The sequence below is a fragment of the Ovis aries genome, chromosome 1, assembly GCF_016772045.2.
Source record: "Ovis aries strain OAR_USU_Benz2616 breed Rambouillet chromosome 1, ARS-UI_Ramb_v3.0, whole genome shotgun sequence".
NCBI lineage: Eukaryota > Metazoa > Chordata > Mammalia > Artiodactyla > Bovidae > Ovis > Ovis aries.
The window spans coordinates 12,582,680-12,601,823 of NC_056054.1; the positions used below are offsets into that span (position 1 = coordinate 12,582,680).

At 49.5% G+C, this 19,144-nt stretch overlaps 2 protein-coding genes across 3 annotated transcripts; one reads left to right on the forward strand and one right to left on the reverse strand.

Annotated features, from left to right (window-relative positions):
* The first annotated feature begins 6,849 nt into the window (after positions 1-6,849).
* On the forward strand, positions 6,850-15,463 carry MANEAL (mannosidase endo-alpha like). 2 transcript variants are annotated; one of them, XM_027968103.3, is made up of 4 exons: positions 6,850-7,483; positions 8,709-8,818; positions 11,163-11,239; positions 13,122-15,463. In XM_027968103.3, the coding sequence occupies exons 1-4, from the start codon at positions 6,940-6,942 to the stop codon at positions 13,756-13,758; spliced, it is 1,368 nt and encodes a 455-aa protein (XP_027823904.1). In that variant the 5' UTR covers positions 6,850-6,939; the 3' UTR covers positions 13,759-15,463. The 2 variants fall into 2 exon arrangements, with proteins under 2 accessions (XP_027823904.1, XP_004001864.1); XM_004001815.4 differs by lacking the exons at positions 6,850-7,483; positions 11,163-11,239 and having other exon boundaries at positions 8,748-8,818.
* YRDC (yrdC N6-threonylcarbamoyltransferase domain containing) lies at positions 15,449-19,134 on the reverse strand. The gene is made up of 5 exons (XM_015091872.3): positions 18,724-19,134; positions 18,048-18,162; positions 17,817-17,936; positions 16,629-16,771; positions 15,449-16,285 (listed from the first exon to the last, which is right to left on the reverse strand). The coding sequence occupies exons 1-5, from the start codon at positions 19,104-19,106 to the stop codon at positions 16,216-16,218; spliced, it is 831 nt and encodes a 276-aa protein (XP_014947358.3). The 5' UTR covers positions 19,107-19,134; the 3' UTR covers positions 15,449-16,215.
* Between the last annotated feature and the right edge of the window lie 10 nt (positions 19,135-19,144).

The window sequence follows — 19,144 nt, forward strand, 5'->3', positions numbered from 1 at the left end:
GGTATAATTGCACTATTGTTTCTTGATTCTTCCTCCTTTTTCTCTGCATCCCCTCCCTTCCCTGATTAGCAACCATTTGAACCTGTCCTCTGGAACTCAGGGAAGGTCGTGGAGGCTGAATGAAGCCTATTTCCTCCAAAGAAGAAACAGAGAACACAGAGGCTTTTGTGCCCAGGAGCCCCACAGGGTCCTGCTTGGTGTCAGCAGCAACTTCCATAATACCTCATTAGACCGGCTTTTCTTTCTTTCCTGTCTCATTCTCCTCTGTTCCTCACACTTGCTTCCGAGAATCTCCTCCCAAAGACCTCCCTGCTCCCAAGTCCCTTTTTCAGTCTCTGCTTGAGATTGACAGGTGTAAAAGTTAGTAAAAGGAAGCCTAAGTAAAGTGGAGTCAGAAGACACAAAGGTGGAGCTCTCCTGCGTGTGCCATTCTCCATCAGCACAGACCCCCGCAGGAAGAGAAGGCGCCAGCTTCTCCAACGCGAGGTGACGCTGCTTCATTATACTGCCAGCAGGAGTGAAAGCGTGCGACTGCGACAGCGGGCCAGGACTCAAACCCGACTAGAACCCACTGTTTTTACTGATTTAATTAAACATTTTTTTTGGCTGTGCTGGGTCTTTGTTGCTGCACAGGCTTTTCTCTAGCTGTGGCGAGCGGGGGTTACTCTTTGTTGCGGTCCAGGGGCTTCTCATTGTGGCGGCTTCTCTTGTGAGCACAGGCGCCGGGCAATCAGGCTTCAGTCTCTGCAGCGTCCAGGCGCAGAAGCTGTGGCTCTTGGGCTCAGCAGTTGCGGCGCACGGGCTTAGTTGTTCCTCAGCACACAGCATCTTCCTGAACCAGGGATCGAACCCATGTCTCCTGCATTGGCAGATGGATTCTTTACCACTGAGCCACCAGGGAAGCCCCCCCATCGTCTTTTAATTGAGATCACAAACCTGGTCTCAGGAGTTAATAAAGCTCAAGTTCTTGATGTCTCATTACAGAAAGAATTCATCAAGAGACAAAAGTGATAGGTAAATAGTGGATCTATTTCGAGAGAAACACACTCTACAGAATATAGGCCATTTTGAAAGGTGAGAGGCCCCCAAATATGGGGTGGTTAGCTTTTATGGGCTGGGTAATTTCATAGCTAATGAGTGGGAGGATTATTCTAACTATTTCTGGGAAGGGGTAGGGATTTCTAGTAATAGGGCCTTTGCCCACTTTTGGGGCTTTTATAGTTAGCTCTGAACTGTCACATTGCTGGTGGGTGTATCATTTATCCTACTAATGCATTATATTTTCATGCTAATGTATTATAATGAGGTTCAAGTTCCATTTGGAAGTCAAATCTTCTGCCATCTTAGACCTAGTTGGTTCAAACCAGTTTATATAATGTCCGACAGCTATTTCCTAATGGCAGAAAGCAAAGAGGAACTAAAGAGCCTGTTGACGAAAGTGAAAGAGAAGAGTGAAAAAGCTGGCTTAAAACTCAACATTCAAAACACTAAGATCATGGCATCCAGTCCCATCACTTCATGCAAACAGATGGGGAAACAATGGAAACAGTGACAGACTTTATTTTGGGGGGGTCCAAAATCACAGCAGATCGTGACTGCAGCCATGAAATTAAAAGATACTTGCTCCTTGGGAGAAAAGCTATGACCAACCTAGATAGCATATTAAAAAGTAGAGACATTACTTTGCCAACAAAGGTCCGTCTAGTCAAGGCTATGGTTTTTCCTGTGGTCGTGTATGGATGTGAGAGTTGGAGTATAAAGAAAGCTGAGTGCCAAAGAATTGATGCTTTTGAACTGTGGTGTTGGAGAAGACTCTTGAGAGTCCCTTGGACTGGAAGGAGAACCAACCAGTCCATCCTAAAGGAAATTAGTCCTGAATATTCATTGGAAGAACTGATGTGGGAGCTGAAGCCCCAATACTTTGGCCACCTGATGTGAAGATCTGACTTATTTGAAAAGACCCTGATGCTGGGAAAGATTGAAGGCAGGAGGAGAAGGGGAAAACAGAGGATGAGATGGTTGGATGGCATCATCGACTCGATAGACATGAGTCTGAGCAAGCTCTGGGAGTTGGTGATGGACAGGGAAGCCTGGCGTGCTGCAGTCCATGGAGTTGCAAAGAGTTGGACACAACTGAGCGACTAAACTGACTGACAGCTGTCATTCTTTTAAAGATTTGCCCTGTCCCCTTCCCTCCTATTTCAGCAGAAATATAGATTTTCTCTTTGCCTGGCAACAACTCAGCCAATAAGAGACTGGCACAACTAAGACACTGAAAAGCCACTACAGTTCAAACTCCCAGTTTCCTCCAGCGGATTTTTTGTTTATAGTGGAAGTGAAAGTCACTTAGTCATGTCCGAGTCTTTCATGGCCTATACAGTCCATGGAATTCTCCAGGCCAGAATACTGGAGCAGGTAGCCTTTCCCTTCTCCAGGGGATCTTCCCAACCCAGGTCTCCCACACTGCAGGCAGATTCTTTACCAGCTGAGCCACAAGGTTTTGTTTATAGGGGCCCCTCCCAACTCTCCCTTCCCTATGGTTTCCTTTCCTTTGTTTTACCAGGACTTGCATGTGGTTCTCCAAACACTTGCTTGTCCCAAATTGCAATTCATTGCTGCTCCTGAAGAAACCTATTTTTCAGATGAAACAACTGGCTGTTTCACTGTTTTAGGTTAATATGGGCAACCAGTAAAGTCTGCTCCGTGAGCTCATCTTGCTTAGAATCAAAAGATAACTTATTAGACTATTTCAGTGTCTCACACTGAAACCAGGCCTCAAGGAAAACAAATCAGGAAAGCCATACCACTAAGTTCTTCTCTGTTCCTTGTTTCTTCTCTTTTAATAGCATTACCTTTTGAGAGAAAGACTGAATCTATCCTCCGCACCAGAGAGAAAAATTCCAAAGAAGGATTGTAATCGAGGACCCTTGGGTCAGTGTTTTTGATTGGTCAAATGGGAAACAAGGTGTATGTCCGTTCATCTTGGGTCAGAGTTCCAGTCTTGGATCAAGCCATTATGGATGGGTGGCAATGTCAAGGACTCCAGGCACGGCCACTGGGGACCACTATTGCATTGCAGGGCAGTCCCAGAAATGGTGAAATGATTGACAGCTGGGGAACCTCCCCACTGGTTATCTAAAGCCACTGCCCATTCCCAATTCTCCTCCTCTTTAATGACTCTTGCTCAGCTTACTTCATGTGTTCTTTCCTGTGCCCAGCCCTTATATGCTGGTATTCCTGAGAGTCTCATCCTTATTCTTTTCCTCTTACTCATTTCCAAAGTCATCGAATTCCATTAGTTATCTAATTCCATCTAATGTCCACAAGACATTATGGTCTTCTCCCCAACATTTAATTAACTCCCAAAATTTTATCTAATCCAGTCATGGTTATTCCATTCCCCCATGGCAAAAATCTGTTTGGGTCGAACAGGCCCAAATCATATTAGATCAATGTAATTCAAGGACATGCTTGCTTAGGACTTCTGGAAGGCAGCTTTGCTCACTGCTATACCACCAATGCTGATTTGGACTGCTGGGAAAGAGAAATCAGTTTTACTGTTTTTTGTTGAATGGCGAAAGGAAGCATGCAGCCTCAGCTGTCTGTGGCCATCATTCTGTGTTTTGAGTGGAGCTAGTTTTGATATGAAGTCAATGATGGGGACAGCAGAGCAGTGAGATAAAAGCCTCTCAGGCCCCTGATGACATTGTTGAACCAGAGCATCTGCCCATTCTGCTCTCCTATTGGATTTCCTGCATCGTGAGATGGTATATTTCCACACTGGGTAGGTCAGTTTGATTCAGATGTTTGCTATTGGAGCTGAAATTAAAATTCTACTTGATTCACACCGTTTTCTCTCTTTTTTTTAAATTTATTTTTTATTGACGTTTAGTTGAATGATAATGTTGTGTTAATTACTGCTGTACAGCAAAATGACTCATAGGCACATAGTCTGTACAGCAAAGTATACATAGATACACATTCTATTTCATATCCTTTTCCATTATGGTTTACTACTGGATATTGAATACAGCTCCTATGCTACACAATAGGACCTTGTTGCTTATCCATCCTTTATATACCAGTTTGCATCCACTAATCTCAAAGTCCCAGCCCAGCCCTCTCCCACCCTCCTCTCCCTTGGCAACCACCAGTTTACGTCCCTCATTCCGTTTCTGCTTCATAGGTAGGTTCCTTTGTGTCATATTTTAGATTCTGCATGTAAGTTATATCATATGATATTTCTCTTTCTCTTTCTGACTTACCTCACTTAGTATGATCATCTCTGCTGCTAAGCTGCTTCAGTCGTGTCCGACTCTGTGAGAACCCACAGACGGCAGCCCACCAGGCTCCCCCGTCCCTGGGATTCTCCAGGCAAGAACACTGGAGTGGGTTGCCATTTCCTTCTCCAATATGATAATCTCTAGCTGTATCTATTTGTAAGGCTCCCCAGACAGCCATTTTGCTTTTTTGCATTTCTTTTCCATGGGGATGGTCTTGATTCCTGTCTCCTGTACAATGTCATGAACCTCCATCCATAGTTCATCAGGCACTCTGTCTATCAGATCTAGCATGTTAAATCTAATTCTCACTTCCACTGTACGGTCATAAGGGATTTGATTTAGGTCATACCTGAGTGGTTTTCTCCACTTTCTTCAATTTCAGTCTGAATTTGGCAACAAGGAGTTGATGATCCAAGCCACAGTCAGCTCCCAGTCTTGTTTTTGCTGACTGTATAGAGCACTCAGCAGTGGCCACAGGACTGGAAAAGGTCAGTTTTCATTCCAATCCCAAAGAAAGGCAATGCCAAAGAATGCTCAAACTACCGCACAATTACACTCATCTCACACGCTAGTAAAGGAATGCTTAAAATTCTCCAAGCCAGGCTTCAGCAATACGTGAACCATGAACTTCATGTTCAAGCTGGTTTTAGAAAAAGGCAGAGGAACCAGAGATCAAATTGCCAACGTCTGCTGGATCATCGAAAAAACAAGAGAGTTCCAGAAAAACATCTATTTCTGCTTTACTGACTATGCCAAAGCCTTTGACTGTGTGGATCACAATAAACTGTGGAAAATTCTGAAAGAGATGGGAATACCAGACCACCTGACCTGCCGCTTGAGAAACCTGTATGCAGGTCAGGAAGCAACAGTTAGCACTGGACATGGAACAACAGACTGGTTCCAAATAGGAAAAGGAGTCCGTCAAGGCTGTATATTGTCACCCTGCTTATTTAACTTCTATGCAGAGTACATCATGAGAAATGCTGGACTAGAGGAAGCACAAGGAAGCACAAGCTGGAATCAAGATTGCCAGGAGAAATATCAGTGACCTCAGATATGCAGATGACACCACCCTTATGGCAGAAAGTGAAGAAGAACTAAAGAACCTCTTGAAGAAAGTGAAAGAGGAGAGTGAAAAAGTTGGCTTGAAGCTCAACATTCAGAAAACTAAGATCATAGCATCCGGTCCCATCACTTCATGGCAGATAGATGGGGAAACAGTGGAAACAGTGGCTGGCTTGATTTTTCTGGGCTCCAAAATCACTGCAGATGGCGATTGCAGCAATGAAATTAAAAGACAGTTACTCCTTGGAAGGAAAGTTATGACTAACCTAGACAGCATATTAAAAAGCAGAGACATTAGTTTGTCAACAAAGGTCCATCTAGTCAAGGCTATGGTTTTTCCAGTAGTCATGTATGGATGTGAGAGTTGGACTGTGAAGAAAGCTGAGCACGGAAGAATTGATGCTTTTGAACTGTGGTGTTGGAGAAGACTCTTGAGAGTCCCTTGGACTGCAAGGAGATCCAACCAGTCCATCCTAAAGGAGATCAGCCCTGGGATTTCTTTGGAAGGAATGATGCTGAAACTCCAGTACTTTGGCCACCTCGTGCGAAGAGTTGACTCATTGGAAAAGACTCTGATGCTGGAGGGGATTGAGGGCAGGAGGAGAAGGGGATGACAGAGGATGAGATGGCTGGATGGCATCACCAACTCGATGGACATGAGTTTGGGTGAACTCCGGGAGTTGGTGATGGACAGGGAGGCCTGGATTGCTGCAGTTCATGGGGTCGCAAAGAGTCAGACACGACTGAGCGACTGAACTGAACTGAACTGAACTATAGGAGGTTGTCCAAGGACAGAGTGCTTGGGATAGCTGGGTCGGGAGCATGCAGGGTGGACAAGCGTTCTGGCAAGGAGACAGTCCTGATCCTTGGACTAAGGCCCGGGCCGTGTGACCTTGCGCAAGTCACAGTCTCCCTCGTTCTCCCAGGCTCTCGCCAGGGTCTGCAGTGTTTTCCCTAGGGTTTTCCCGACGCTCCTTTAACTCGGGATTCATATTCTGTCTGGGGTGTTTGAGAAGGGGTCCGAAGGACGCGGGACCTGGGGCAAAGAAGGAAGATCTCTGAGGTAGGCAGAGAAGGTGAAGTCAGTAAAGAGGGTACAGCGGGGAAGGAGGTCACTGGACAGAACCATCATAGACACTGCTTTCTTCCCCACCTTGCCCTCTGCTCCCATGCCCTCCAGAGCCGTCGCTCAGACCTTCTCTTGGGCTGCGGAAGGAGAGCGGTCCTTTTCCCGCAGCGGGTTCCTCCACCGCTGCCCCACGCTGAAAGGCGACAAATCCTCCGCGAGCTGTCCGCTTGACTCAGACCCCGGCTCCTTGGCCCGGGATCTCTCAGCTCGGCCACTCTCAGTCTGGGTCCCCGTCCACTCCCCCCGCGGGTCGCGGCCACTTGGTCTACGCCGCCTGCATTCTCTGTGTGCTGGGCCCGCCCGCACTGCGGGGGAGAGGCGGGGAGCCGCCCACGCCGCTCTCGGCGTCGCCGTCTCCCTGGGACGCGCGCCGGCTGCGCGACGCGCGGGAGCCGGGCGGGCAGCCATGGCGCTGCGCGCGCGGAGGTAGCCCGGCGGGACGCAGGGAGCGCGGGGGCCGCCATGGCCCGGCGGCGGCGCCGCGCCTGCATCGCGCTGTTCTTGGTGCTGCTCTTCGCCTTCGGCACGCTCATGGGCCTCCGCACGCTTAAGGCTCCGGACGGACTCCCGGCGCTGGGCCCGGGCCTGGAGCTGGCGCCCTTTGAGCGACACCCGGAGGGGGCCCCCGCGCCGGCCGCCCGGGCCCCGGCCGCCCCCGCCGCGCCGCCGCCGCCGCCGCCCCGCACCGCTGGCCCGGGCAGCTCCCCAGGGCCGGCCCCAGCGGAGGCCGAACCCGCCCCGGGGCAGAGTCTGCGCGTCTACTCGGACCTGCACGCCTTCTACTACTCGTGGTACGGGAGTCCCGGGCGCGAAGGCCACTACATTCACTGGGACCACGTCATGGTGCCGCACTGGGACCCCAAGATCTCAGCCAGCTACCCCCGCGGCCGCCACAGCCCTCCTGATGACTTGGGCTCCAGCTTCTACCCGGAACTGGGGCCCTACAGCTCCCGGGACCCCGACGTGCTACGGGAGCACATGACCCAGCTGAAGGAAGCCGCCATCGGTGAGCTCCCCCCGCCCCCATCGCTCGGGCCCCAGCCTCGCCCTTCTTCGTTCCCATACCCCAACTTCCACTGCTCCTATCACCGGGCCTTTGGTCCCCCTCTCTCAGCCTGGCTTCTTACCCCTTCTCTTCCAGAACTCTAATTCCATGCTCACCAAGAGGCACCGCCCCCATCTCTTGTGTTCCGACCCCTCCACCTCTGACAACCACCCCTCACCTCCACTTCCCAATTCCAGGGTCCTTTCTGAGGGCGGAGCTGCTGGGAGGGTCAGTAGAAGGCGTTTGCACCAGGGCTGTCCCAGGGACAGTGAGGAGAGGAGGGCAGTCTTCATGTCTGTTGGGCTTCTAGGTTTGGGTAAGTGAGCCCTGGGTATTCTGGCCAGGAAGGAGTCTGGAGTTCAAAGCAGTAGCACCTGGGATGGCCTCTGCTTTCACACCAGGGACAGGGTAGAGCCTCAGCCCTTCCTACTTTTTCTGGCAGCAGAAAGGAAAGTTTGCACATGTATGACCTGTCTGTCTGTATGACAGACCCTGTTCTATTTGCATTAAGGGGCCTGGGGGCTTCTTCATCAGATACTCTGCTTGGATAGAAGTCCATCTGTAGGCAGGCTGGGGTGGGGAAGCTGACATTTCAGATTTTGTCACTGAATTCTGCTGGATTTTACAGTACATTTCAATTTCTCTAGAAACGGTTAATGAGTGTGGAGGAGGGGGGAACTGAATGCCAGAGACAACGGTGGGATGTATTCACAAATAGCACAGAGGCCGTCCCTCAGGACAGACAGAGGGTTGACAATTGAGGCAAATGTTATTTTCACAAGAAGGGTAAAATGACCTCTACTCAGGGCTCCTCTCCCTCAGAGATACTCCTCTCCTCCAGAGACAGGGCTGTGGATTCCTATCTTCCAGGTGGATGAGGCATTGTCCACCCATCCCCCTTTGTTTTACTACTTGCTAATGCAGGCCAAAGGCTGGCTGGGCTCTAAGGCTCCTTCCTGGCCTGGAACATTAGGGTTCCTGCAGCCATAGAGCTTCAGCACCTCAGGCGTGGACAGCTCCAGGGCTCCCTGCTCAGGGATCTGATCTGCAAGAAAAGAACCTGGCAGGAGCATCAGTCAATGGTTCATTCAGAAACCATTTGGCAGTTGGAGATGGTTTGTGAGGAAGCAAATCTCTGTTGTGAGGTATTGTGTGTCTCTGAAACATCCTCTGTGTTGTGTCTCAGGCGTCCTTGTTCTGTCCTGGTACCCACCTGGCATGGCTGATGATAACGGGGAACCCTCAGATGACCTGGTGCCTGCCATTCTGGACACCGCCCATCAGTACAACATCCAGGTGAGTCTCCAAGAAGAGGTCAAATGCTCTCTAGCCCATGCTGGAGATGTCCCTTCCTCCACTACAGGGATGGCGCCTCTTGGCATTAGTCCAGGTATGCATATACATAGTAAGTGTGATGCTGGGAGATAGGGATCTAATAAATACTGCCTGTACCACTCTTTATTTTTTGAGTTCTGGAAAAAATACTTTGGGAAAAATAAATAGAGGATAAATGGGAGACTAAATAAATATCACTTGGAAAAGAAGAGAAAGGCAAGGGAGAAACGGAAAGATATACTCAATTGAATGCAGAGTTCCAGAGAATAGCAAGAAGAGATAAGAAAGCCTTCTTAGGTGAACAATGCAAAGAAATAGAGGAAAGTGGTAGAATGGGAAAGACTAGAGATCTCTTCAAGAAAACGAGATATCAAGAGAACATTTCATGCAAGGATGGGCATGATAAAGGACAGAAATGGTAAGGACCTAACAGAAGCAGAGGAGATTTTAAAAGGTGGCAAGAAAACACAGAAAAACTATGAAAAAGTCTTAATGACTCAGATAATCACGATGATGTGGCCTCTCACGGAGAGCCAGACAGCCTGGAAGGTAAAGTCAAGCGGGCCTTGGGAAGCATCACTACGAACAAAGCTAGTGGAGGTGATGGAATTCCAGCTGAGCTATTTCAGATCGTAAAAGACAATAGTGTCAAAGTGCTGCACTCAAAATGCCAGCAAATTTGGAAAACTCAGCAGTGGCCACAAGACTGGAAAAAGTCAGTTTTCATTCCAATCCCAGAGAAGGGCAATACCAAGAAAATGTTCAAACTACCGCACAATTATGCTCATTTCACAACTGAAGTGACTTAGCAGCAGCAGCAGCAGCACATGCTAGCAAGGTACTTCTCAAAATACTTCAAGCCAGGCTTCAGCAGCACATGAACCGAGAACTTCCAGATGTGCAAGCTGGATTTAGAAAAGGCAGAAGAACCAGAGATCAAATTGCCAACATTCATTGGATCACAGAGAAAGCAAGGAATTCCACAAAAACATCTACTTGTGTTTCATTGACTATGCTAAAACCTTTGACTGTGTGGATCACAACAAACTGGAAAATTCTTAAAGAGATGGGAATACCAGACCGCCTTACCTGTCACCTTGAGAAACCTGTATGCAGATCAAGAAGCAACAGTTAGAAGCATACATGGGACAATGGACTGGTTCAAAATTGGGAAAGGAGTACGTCAAGGCTGTATGTTGTCACCCTGCTTATTTAACTTCATGCAGAGTGCTTCCCTGCTGGCTCAGAGGTTAAAGCGTCTGCCTGCAACGTGGGAGACCTGGTTTCGATCCCTGAGTTGGGAAGATCCCCTGGAGAAGGAAATGGCAACCAACTCCAGTATTCTTGCCTGGAGAATCCCATGGACGGAGGAGCTTGGTGGGCTACAGTCCACGGGTCACAAAGAGTCGGACATGACTGAGCGACTTCACCTCACCTCACCTCAGAGTGCATCATGTGACATGCTGGGCTGGGTGAATCACAAGCTGGAATCAAGTTTGCTGGGAGAAATATCAACAACCTCAGATATACAGATGATATCACTCTAATGGCAGAAAGTGAAGAGGAACTAAAGAGCCTCTTGATGAGAGTGAAAGAGAAGAGTGAAAAGCTGACTTAAACCTCAACATCCAAAAACTAAGATCATGGCATCTGATCCCATCACTTCATGACAAATAGAAGGGGAAAAAGTGAAAGCAGTGATAGATTTTATTTTCTAGGGCTCCAAAATCACTGCAGATGGTGACTGCAGCCATGAAATTAAAAGATGCTCGCTCCTTGGAAGGAAAGCCATGACAAACCTAGACAGAATATTAAAAAGCAGAGATATTACTTTGCCGACAAAGTTCTGGCTGGTCAAAGCTGATTTTTCCCATAGTCATGTACAGATGTGAGTGTCGGACCATAAAGAAGGCTAAGTGCCAAAGAATTGATGCTTTCAAACTGTGGTGCTGGAGAAGACTCTTGAGAGACCCTTAGACTGCAAGATCAAACCAGATCAAACTTCTTTCCGTAGTTTCAGGCAGTTAGTGCTGATCACTGGGAGCTGGCACATTAAGTTGAAATCTATTAGCTTGCAATAGCCCATCGGAATGATTCCTAAGGCTCTGCTGTGGGAGGTGGGGAAACTTCTCACTCCTCTTTTTTGGGCCTGAAGGGCAGTGATTGCTTTTATTTCCATTGTGCCCACCACTGCCAGGTCTCCTGAATGCTGCCTCTTCCTCAGGCCATGGCTGGAGCACAGGCTTCATAGGTTTTGCCCCTGGACAGACGCTCACCTGACCAATGTCCCTTGTGTCTGTGGCAGGTGGCCTTCCACATCCAACCCTACAAGGGCCGAGATGACATCACTCTGCATGACAACATCAAGTACATTATTGACACGTAAGGCTCCAGGGCTTGGATTTGGGTGGGGATCAAAATGGGGGCAGGGATAGGTTTGGAGGTGTAGGCCAAGGGACAAAAGGGCAGAATGCCTGTGTCCCCAGCATCTAAAAAGAGTGAAACCGTACTGGGCTTGGGGACAGCAAGCTGGGATTGAATTCTGGTTCTGTGGTCTCCATTTTGTGATCAGAAGCAAGCCTCTTAACCTTTGAGCCTTGTAAGAGCTGTTTAGTCACTAAGTCGTGTCTGACTCTTTTGTAACCCATGGATCACAGCCTGCCGGGCTCCTGTTCATGGGATTCTCCAGGCAGGGATACTGGAGGGTTGCCATTTCCTTTTCCAGGGGATCTTCCTGACCCAGGGATCGAACCTGCATCTCTTGCATTGGCAGGCGAGTTCTTTACCATGGAGCCACCAGGGAAGCCTTTTGTGAGAGTTACATAAGCTAATATATGTGAAAAGTGGCCTGTAAATGGCTTGCGTCTATCATTCATTCATTCATTCAAAAAATATTTATCGAGTGCCCTCCAAGTGTCCAGGCACTGTCCCAAGTCCCAGTTGTTTAGCAATGTGTAGGGCTAGCAGAGTTTACAACCTAGTGTGTGTTTGGGGTACAGTGGACCAGACAGTAGTTATAGACAACAAAACAAATAGTGACCCATACTGTGAAAAAGTAATAACAGGGTAAAGCAGAGTAATGTGTTAAGAATGTGCTCAAGAAATGGCTTTAGAATGAGTGGTCAACTCACATACATGAAAGCCCCAGGGTTTGAGCTGTAATCTGATGGCAGCAGTCAACTTGGGGCATGGAGCCCCCAAGGACAGTCTGAGGATGACCACCCAGGCTCTGGGGTCCCCCCTCCTGCTAAAAGGCCCTCGACAGATGCCGTCAGATAGACCTGAAGTTGCTGAGTGGCAGCTCACAGAAACCTTGATTTGTTCCAGCTGAGGATTTCAGTTCTGAAGTGATCTAGCCATGTTTAGTAAAGATTTTTTTTTTTTTTTGGTGGGAGTTATTACTCTAAGAAAGCATTATGCAGGGTCATTTCAAGGGCATTCTTTGCAAGTGAGCTGAGCCAGCACTTAAATGAGGAGTCAGCTGTGCAGAGATCTGGGACAGACAGAACACCCCACGAAGAGGGCTGTCAGATGCAAAGGCCATTCGATGGGACAACTCTGACAGCAGCCAGTAGAGCTGGGATGTAGAGCTAGATGGGTCACAGCAGGGTGGAGGTGGGCAGGCCAGACCAAGTGGGTGGGGCTTTGGTGGTCTCAGTAAGGAGCAGTGAGATCTGGTTCACACTTTAAAGAGAGACTGGATTAAGCACAGCCAAAAATAAGAGGCTGGATTACAGGGAGATGGAAGTAGGAGCCTGGAGACCAGTTACGTGGCTGTCCGTATAGTCCAGAAGGAAGATGGTGGATGCTTGGCTTGGGGCAGGGATAAATGGTTGTAATTTGTTGCGTTAATCACTCAGACTCTTGGCAACCCCCATGGACTGTAGCCTGCCAGGCTCCTCCGTCCACAGAATTCTCCAGGCAAGAATACTGGAATGGGTTGCCATTCCCTTCTCCAGGGGATCTTCCCGGCCCAGGGATCAAACCTGGGTTTCCCACATTGCAGGCAGATTCTTTACTGTCTGAGCCACCAGGGAAGTCCTGGGACAGGGAAGTGAGACTTCAATAGAGGAATGACAAAGCTGGGGGGAGGGGAGAACTGGGTTCTTGCTTAGAGGCATGATGAGTCCAACTGTGGAGTCCAGCTGGATCCAAAATTGTGCTTGGGCATCAGGAAAGTTCTCATCTGTGGCCAGTCCTCTGGGTGTGAGGGCTCCTTTCCTGTTAGGCTGCTGCCCCAGCCTTTCCTTCTTCCGCTCCTCAGGTATGGCTCCCATGGCGCATTTTACCGCTACAAGAACAGCATGGGTAAGAGCCTCCCGCTCTTTTATATCTACGACTCCTACCTGACGTCCCCTGAGGCTTGGGCCCACCTCCTGACGCCAAGCGGGCCCCACTCAATCCGCAACACCCCCTACGATGGGGTCTTCATAGCACTGCTGGTGGAGGAGGGCCACACCCACGACATCCTGGCCGCTGGATTTGACGGCATGTACACCTACTTCGCCTCCAACGGCTTCTCCTTCGGCTCCTCCCATCAGAACTGGAAAGCCGTGAAGAACTTTTGCGATGCCAACAACCTCATGTTCATTCCCAGCGTGGGGCCTGGCTACATTGACACCAGCATCAGGCCTTGGAACAACCACAATACGCGGAACAGAGTCAATGGCAAGTACTATGAGACGGCCCTGCAGGCAGCCCTGACTGTGAGGCCTGAGATTGTCTCTATCACCTCTTTCAACGAGTGGCATGAGGGCACCCAGATTGAGAAGGCCATTCCCAAGAAGACGCCGACTCGGCTGTATTTGGACTACCTGCCTCATCAGCCCAGCCTGTACCTGGAGCTGACGCGCCGCTGGGCGGAGCACTTCATCAAAGAGAAGGAGCAGTGGCTGATGTGAGGCGCCTTGAAGCCAGGGCGGGAGGAGCTGAATCCCAGCCTCTCTGGAAGATGGCACCACATGGGGCTCGGCTGAGGTTATAGGCACTTGCTCCCGAGTCAGCAGCTAGGTGCTTCTGGGCCCATCAAGTCAGGGCCCATGGGGAACAGAGCTAGGTGGGTGTCCTGCAGGGATGGGAAAAGTGGGGGGTGTTCCAGAGTGGGAACCCCAGGGGCTGGCCGGGGACTGCACTAGCCCCAGGGAGCTCCACGTCGTCAGTCGGAAACTTTAAACAATTCCTTCTAGCTTGGAACTCAGCTGGTTGGTGTTGTGGAGTCACCAAGTCACTGCTTGTAGAAGGGTGTCAGGGCTCTGGGCCAGCAAGCACCTGCTTCTGCCAGCCTGCATCCTCCCCAGGCCTCCCTCCCTCATCGGCTGTCTTCCCCAAGTTAAGAAACCATACTTAAAGACTTTATAAAAGGGAAAATTCTCGGTTTAAGCTCTTCCCAGTAGATTCCCAGACCTGATTATCAGGATATAATCCTGAGCATTCACACATTTATTCAACACACCCTTGGCAAGCACCTTACCACGTGCCAGCTGCTGGGGGAAAACCTGACCAGGAATGGTTCCTGTCTTCCTAAACCTGCAGGAGCCAGCTTTCCTTATTCCTTATTTGGTGTGGCCTTGTAGCTAGTGCCTAAGCACAGCTATGAGTTTTTCCTTTTTTCAGCTCTGCCCACTGCTGGGAGTTCACTTCATTTTCCTCGAAGAAAACACCTCTGTGCTCCAGAGCTTTCACTTTCCTAGATGAGTATTTAGCTCCAGGAGAGGACTAGGACACCCCCCCTCCCCATTAGCTGCCTGAATTGAATGAGGCCCACTCACTAGAGCCGTTTTCAGTGCTACTGTGATTTGTATTAAATATGACGTGTTGTTCCTATCCTCCAGCCAGCTTTCCTTTTGCTCCCTTCAGGTTAACACACTCTGACCCCTCAGTCAGATTCTGTGATGAACTGACAAGTGGGATGGGCTGGCTACCACATTAACACAATGGAAAAGCCGAGTTTGCTTAAGAAATTAGTAGTTTCAACAGGACTTCTAGAGGGAATATTTAGCAGATCAAGGCTTATTTACAAACTAATATGCTAATTGCAGGGATCCTCAAAGCAGGCCCTGGGATACCCTCTTGGCAAGATTCTTAAGATCTACTTGAAAACATGCATTCGAAACCACTGGATTGAGTTTATGGACTTAAGACTGAATCCTAATTCTGAGAACTGGGATATGAGGGGGGAGGGGAGGAAGCGGGCCCTACTGGTCACCACAAGGATTCCCCAGTACCTGTTTAGTAACAGGTACTAAACTCCACCAATGGATGGGCATTGGGGCAGGCCTGGTCACTTTGCTGTGATTCAGTTGGGGAAAGAAACCAAGGCAGGCAGGGACAGGTGAAAAGGGCTGGATGGTGACCTGGAGTAATTTACAAGGGAGTGACAATGAGGCTTCATCTCACACATACACATTTTTAAAAACACTAAAAGTACAGTCAGACTGGGGGGAAGGGGCAGTAATTCTCACACACTGCTGATGGTAATGCAACTTGATTCAGTTCTTTTGAAGGCTAACCTGTATCAAGAGCCATAAAAATGTCCATATACTTGGACCCAGTAATCCTACACCAAGGAAATAATTCAAAAGAAGAAAAATAAAACATTTACAAAGATGTTTAATAGCATTCTTTTCTATTAAAGAAAAAACAAAGTTCAAATGCCCAACAATAATTATGTTTAATACTTTATATATAAAGGCTGCAGAGTAGACACTGGATTTAAATAAAGGTATTACAGGTATAAGAAATTATAATTTGTATTATGAATAAATAAGAAAAAAGTGGCTAACAAGAACAGCAGAGGTTTTCCAACATTCTTCAATAATTTGGACACCCCTTCCCAACCGAGCTTACTTCCCATCATTAGACAAAAATGATGACTCTGCCAGGCAATTATAGCACAGAACCAGCCCTGGTTCAGAGGAAGTAGTATTTGGCCTATGGCTCCACAGGTTTTATCCTAACCTGGATCCAACTTCAGAAGCACAAAGTGCCTTTGGTCACTTGAGACTCTTAAAAAAGCATCAACTGATGCATTAGCTGATTTGGACCTTAAATGCCACTACCCACCAGAGAAGAGGCTCTCATTAGATTGCAAACTGGTTATTTATTTTTCAAAAATCAAAGGAAGAAGAAACCTGGCCCTCCTAGGAATGGACTTATTATAACCTCCCAAACCAGGTGTGAGGCTTAACCAGCAGCTTCTGAGTTCTGGTCTATACAGTTCAGAAAGAAACTCTGCCTTAAAAGGTCAGACTACTAACACTATAGCCCTAGCAGCCTCTGCAAATGAGGCTTTGCCAACTACCAGCAGTTGGACACATAGTGTCCAGCACCAGTCACTGGGCCTTCCCTCCTCCAGAGTGTCACAAGCAGGATCCATGTGAGGGGAGCAGCCCATACTCCTGGAGGATGGCTGAAGTACTTTCAAGGGCACTGAAGAGGAAATGGAGGACAAGTTAGGGTTTGACTTCTTAAAGCCCCAAGCCCACCAGAGTCTGGAGATCAGGGACCTCTAAACTCTTTGTAATATGCTCTGTTCATCAAACCCATGATGGACCCTTTGAATCCTGCAAAAGCCAGCACACAAACACTAGCAAACTTAGTTCCACTCCACCCACCACCTCTCCAAACTTCCCACCCTACTCAGGGCAAGATAGGAGGGACAACCTTTTTTTTTTTTTCTCTCCTGGTCAAGGCACTTTTGTAAATTGCATTTCACAACCCCCGCTCAAATCCTACCCCTGTGCCACAGGAAAAAAAAAAAAAAGAGACTCACCAACCAGGACGAATGATGCCAAACTTTCCAGGCACAGACAAGTCAACCACAGTTGAGCCTAGTCGACACTCTGGGCTCTGGCCGTCCCCAATTGGTCCCCCATCAATGATCAAGGACAAGTGAGGCCACAGGTCCTGGAATTCCTGAGAAGAGGGAGAGGCATCTGCAATGTCACACCACACACAGGGCATATATGCAGAGGCCACACAGCTCTACAGCAGCAGGCCTCCTCCTCTAAGCAGGGGAAGGAAACTCGGGGTCAGCTGTAACAAAGACACTGCATTTGTACCCAGGATACCGCATCCTATGAGCTTTGGAGCTCCCCACGTTAGCACCCCAAGGAACACCGATTGAGAGCTTAAAGACAATCTTACTATGGCAAGAGGAAATTCCACACACTGCTTCAGTTTGGGAGGGAGGAGTAAAATGACTGGAAACCTTGGTGGGAATCCAAAGCTATAGGCTCTACTGTTGACTTTCCACCAAACTCTGTGTGACTGTATGCAAGTTATTTTATCCAGGGCTATAAAAGGGCTGGACTGGATGGTCACTAAGGGTCCCTCCAGCCCTACCACTCTAATGCTGAATCTCAGCAGAACTCTGGATCAGGGTAGCAAAGAGAAAACAGGTAGACTCAGTAAGTGCATGCCATTGGCACTCAATCCCTGGGCTGTGGAAAGGAGTTTCCCAAACCAGGTGTGAGGCTTAACCAGCAGCTTCTGAGTTCTGGTCTATACAGTTCAGAAAGAAACTCTGCCTTAAAAGGTCAAACTACTAACACTATAGCCCTAGTTAAATGACCTAGCTTGTGGCAGAGCTAAGAGAACAGAAAAAGGAGTCCCTGGGATAAATGACTTAACTTTTCAGTCTTCTGCTGGGGGTGGGGTGGGGGGGGGGGGGCGGTGGAGAAAAAAACATGCTATGATGTCTATTACTGTTAAAAAGACACTATGACAAAAAAAAAAATCAATTCTCCCCCTTGATTCTCCAACTTTAAAACTTTTCTGAGGTTATTCTGGATTTCTCCCACCCCTGCCAAATGGGCACACTTCCTACTATTAAACCAAAAGGGTGGCTTTCCTGCCAGGCAATCCCAGTGAACCATCATCATCCACCCCCACCCGCCCTGCTCAAAGGAAATTGTGGCCTGGCTGATGTTTCTGCAGGGAGGACTGGGTTTACTCTCACCTCAACATTCAGAGGGCTGGACTGGGAGCTGAGGTTGGCACTGGTGAGAGCGAGTGGCCCCCCAAACACCTGGGCCAAGTCCTGCATGAAGGTGTGGTCAGGAATCCGGATGCCTACAAGCTATGAGGCAAGAAGAAAGGGGTCATAAAAAGGTTGGAAGGGGTGGGGAATGGGCCTGGCATGGATCCTAGCAAAAGCCAATGGCAGGACACAAGAGAAAATCTGACTCACAGGAGTGAAAGGATTCAGGTCCTTGTTGAGCTCCTCTGAGCGTTCCATCACCAGGGTCACCGGTCCTGGCAACAGGTCCTTCAGGAGCTCCTCAGGTACTCTCACATGGCAGTACCTGGGAAACAAAGGGGGCGCAAATCCAATTAAGTGAAAGGTACTGCTGGTCCTATTCCAGAACCTAGGAAGATCTAGGAAAGGTGACCTGAGGGACTACAATGGGATCCGCCTGTCTTCCCTTTTCACCCTCAAGAGCTTGAGCAGAAGGCAGGGCTTCAGAGGCGCACCCCAGGCTTGGATCCCACAGGTCTCTGGTCTGGGAGACTACAACAGCTGCACTGCTACCGCGCTCCGAGTTTTATTTTCTTCAAAGTACTCCCTCGGTTAATTTAAGCTACCGTGCTCCCCCTCCTTTTTTCTTAAGCCGCAGGAGTACCCCCACCTCAGTATCACAAAAAACGCCAGGAGAATAGGGCCTTCTGCCTCTTTCAGCGCCGAGTCCCCGATCACGTTCAAGGCCTGGCAGACACTAAGTGCTCCATACACATTTCCAGTTCCGGATTCCTGGGTGAGCCTGGACAAGCCCCTCCCGCTCTCTGCGCCTCAGTCTCCCAAGCCTGTCACCGGAAACCCCTCCCGCGGTGCCGCCCTCAGCGGGGCCGGGTCGGGGCGGCCTCACCTGTAGACGTCGGCCACGCGGCCCAGGCATACGGCCAGCGGCTTGGTCTCGCTGCGGCCCTTGATACGGTACACGGCGCCCAGTGCTTCCGAGCAGCTCGCCGAGCAGGCCAGGCCGTACAGCGTATCGGTGGGGACGGCCACCACGGCGCCTGCGCGCAGCTCGGCCACGGCGGCCCGCAGCGCCTCGGTCCAGCCGCCGCGCTCCGGGTTTGCGGCCCGCACGGCCCCGCTCCCCGGGAGCCGCAACAGCCGGGCCCCCGGCGTCGGACTTGGCGGGCGAAGGAGGCGCCCGCTCCGGGCTGAGCCCGCCGGCCCCTCGCTCAACCCCATGCTGGCAGCCACCGCGGCCCTCAGCGCCCTGCACGGGCGTGCCGGAGACATCCGCCCAGGCCCGCTTCCGGGAGGAAGTGACGCGTCCA

Bases quoted from the DNA above. Each gene is read 5' to 3' on its own strand.
- MANEAL (XM_027968103.3), top strand. From the start codon at position 6,940: ATGGCCCGGCGGCGGCGCCGCGCCTGCATCGCGCTGTTCTTGGTGCTG. The intron at 8,819-11,162 runs GTGAGTCTCCAA...TGTCTGTGGCAG, and splicing joins CCCATCAGTACAACATCCAG to GTGGCCTTCCACATCCAACC. The intron at 11,240-13,121 runs GTAAGGCTCCAG...TCCGCTCCTCAG, and splicing joins ATCAAGTACATTATTGACAC to GTATGGCTCCCATGGCGCAT.
- YRDC (XM_015091872.3), bottom strand. From the start codon at position 19,106: ATGTCTCCGGCACGCCCGTGCAGGGCGCTGAGGGCCGCGGTGGCTGCC. The intron at 18,163-18,723 runs GTGAGGCCGCCC...TTTGTTTCCCAG, and splicing joins CGCGTGGCCGACGTCTACAG to GTACTGCCATGTGAGAGTAC. The intron at 16,286-16,628 runs GTGAGTCTCTTT...TTTCCTCTTCAG, and splicing joins GGCATCATTCGTCCTGGTTG to TGCCCTTGAAAGTACTTCAG.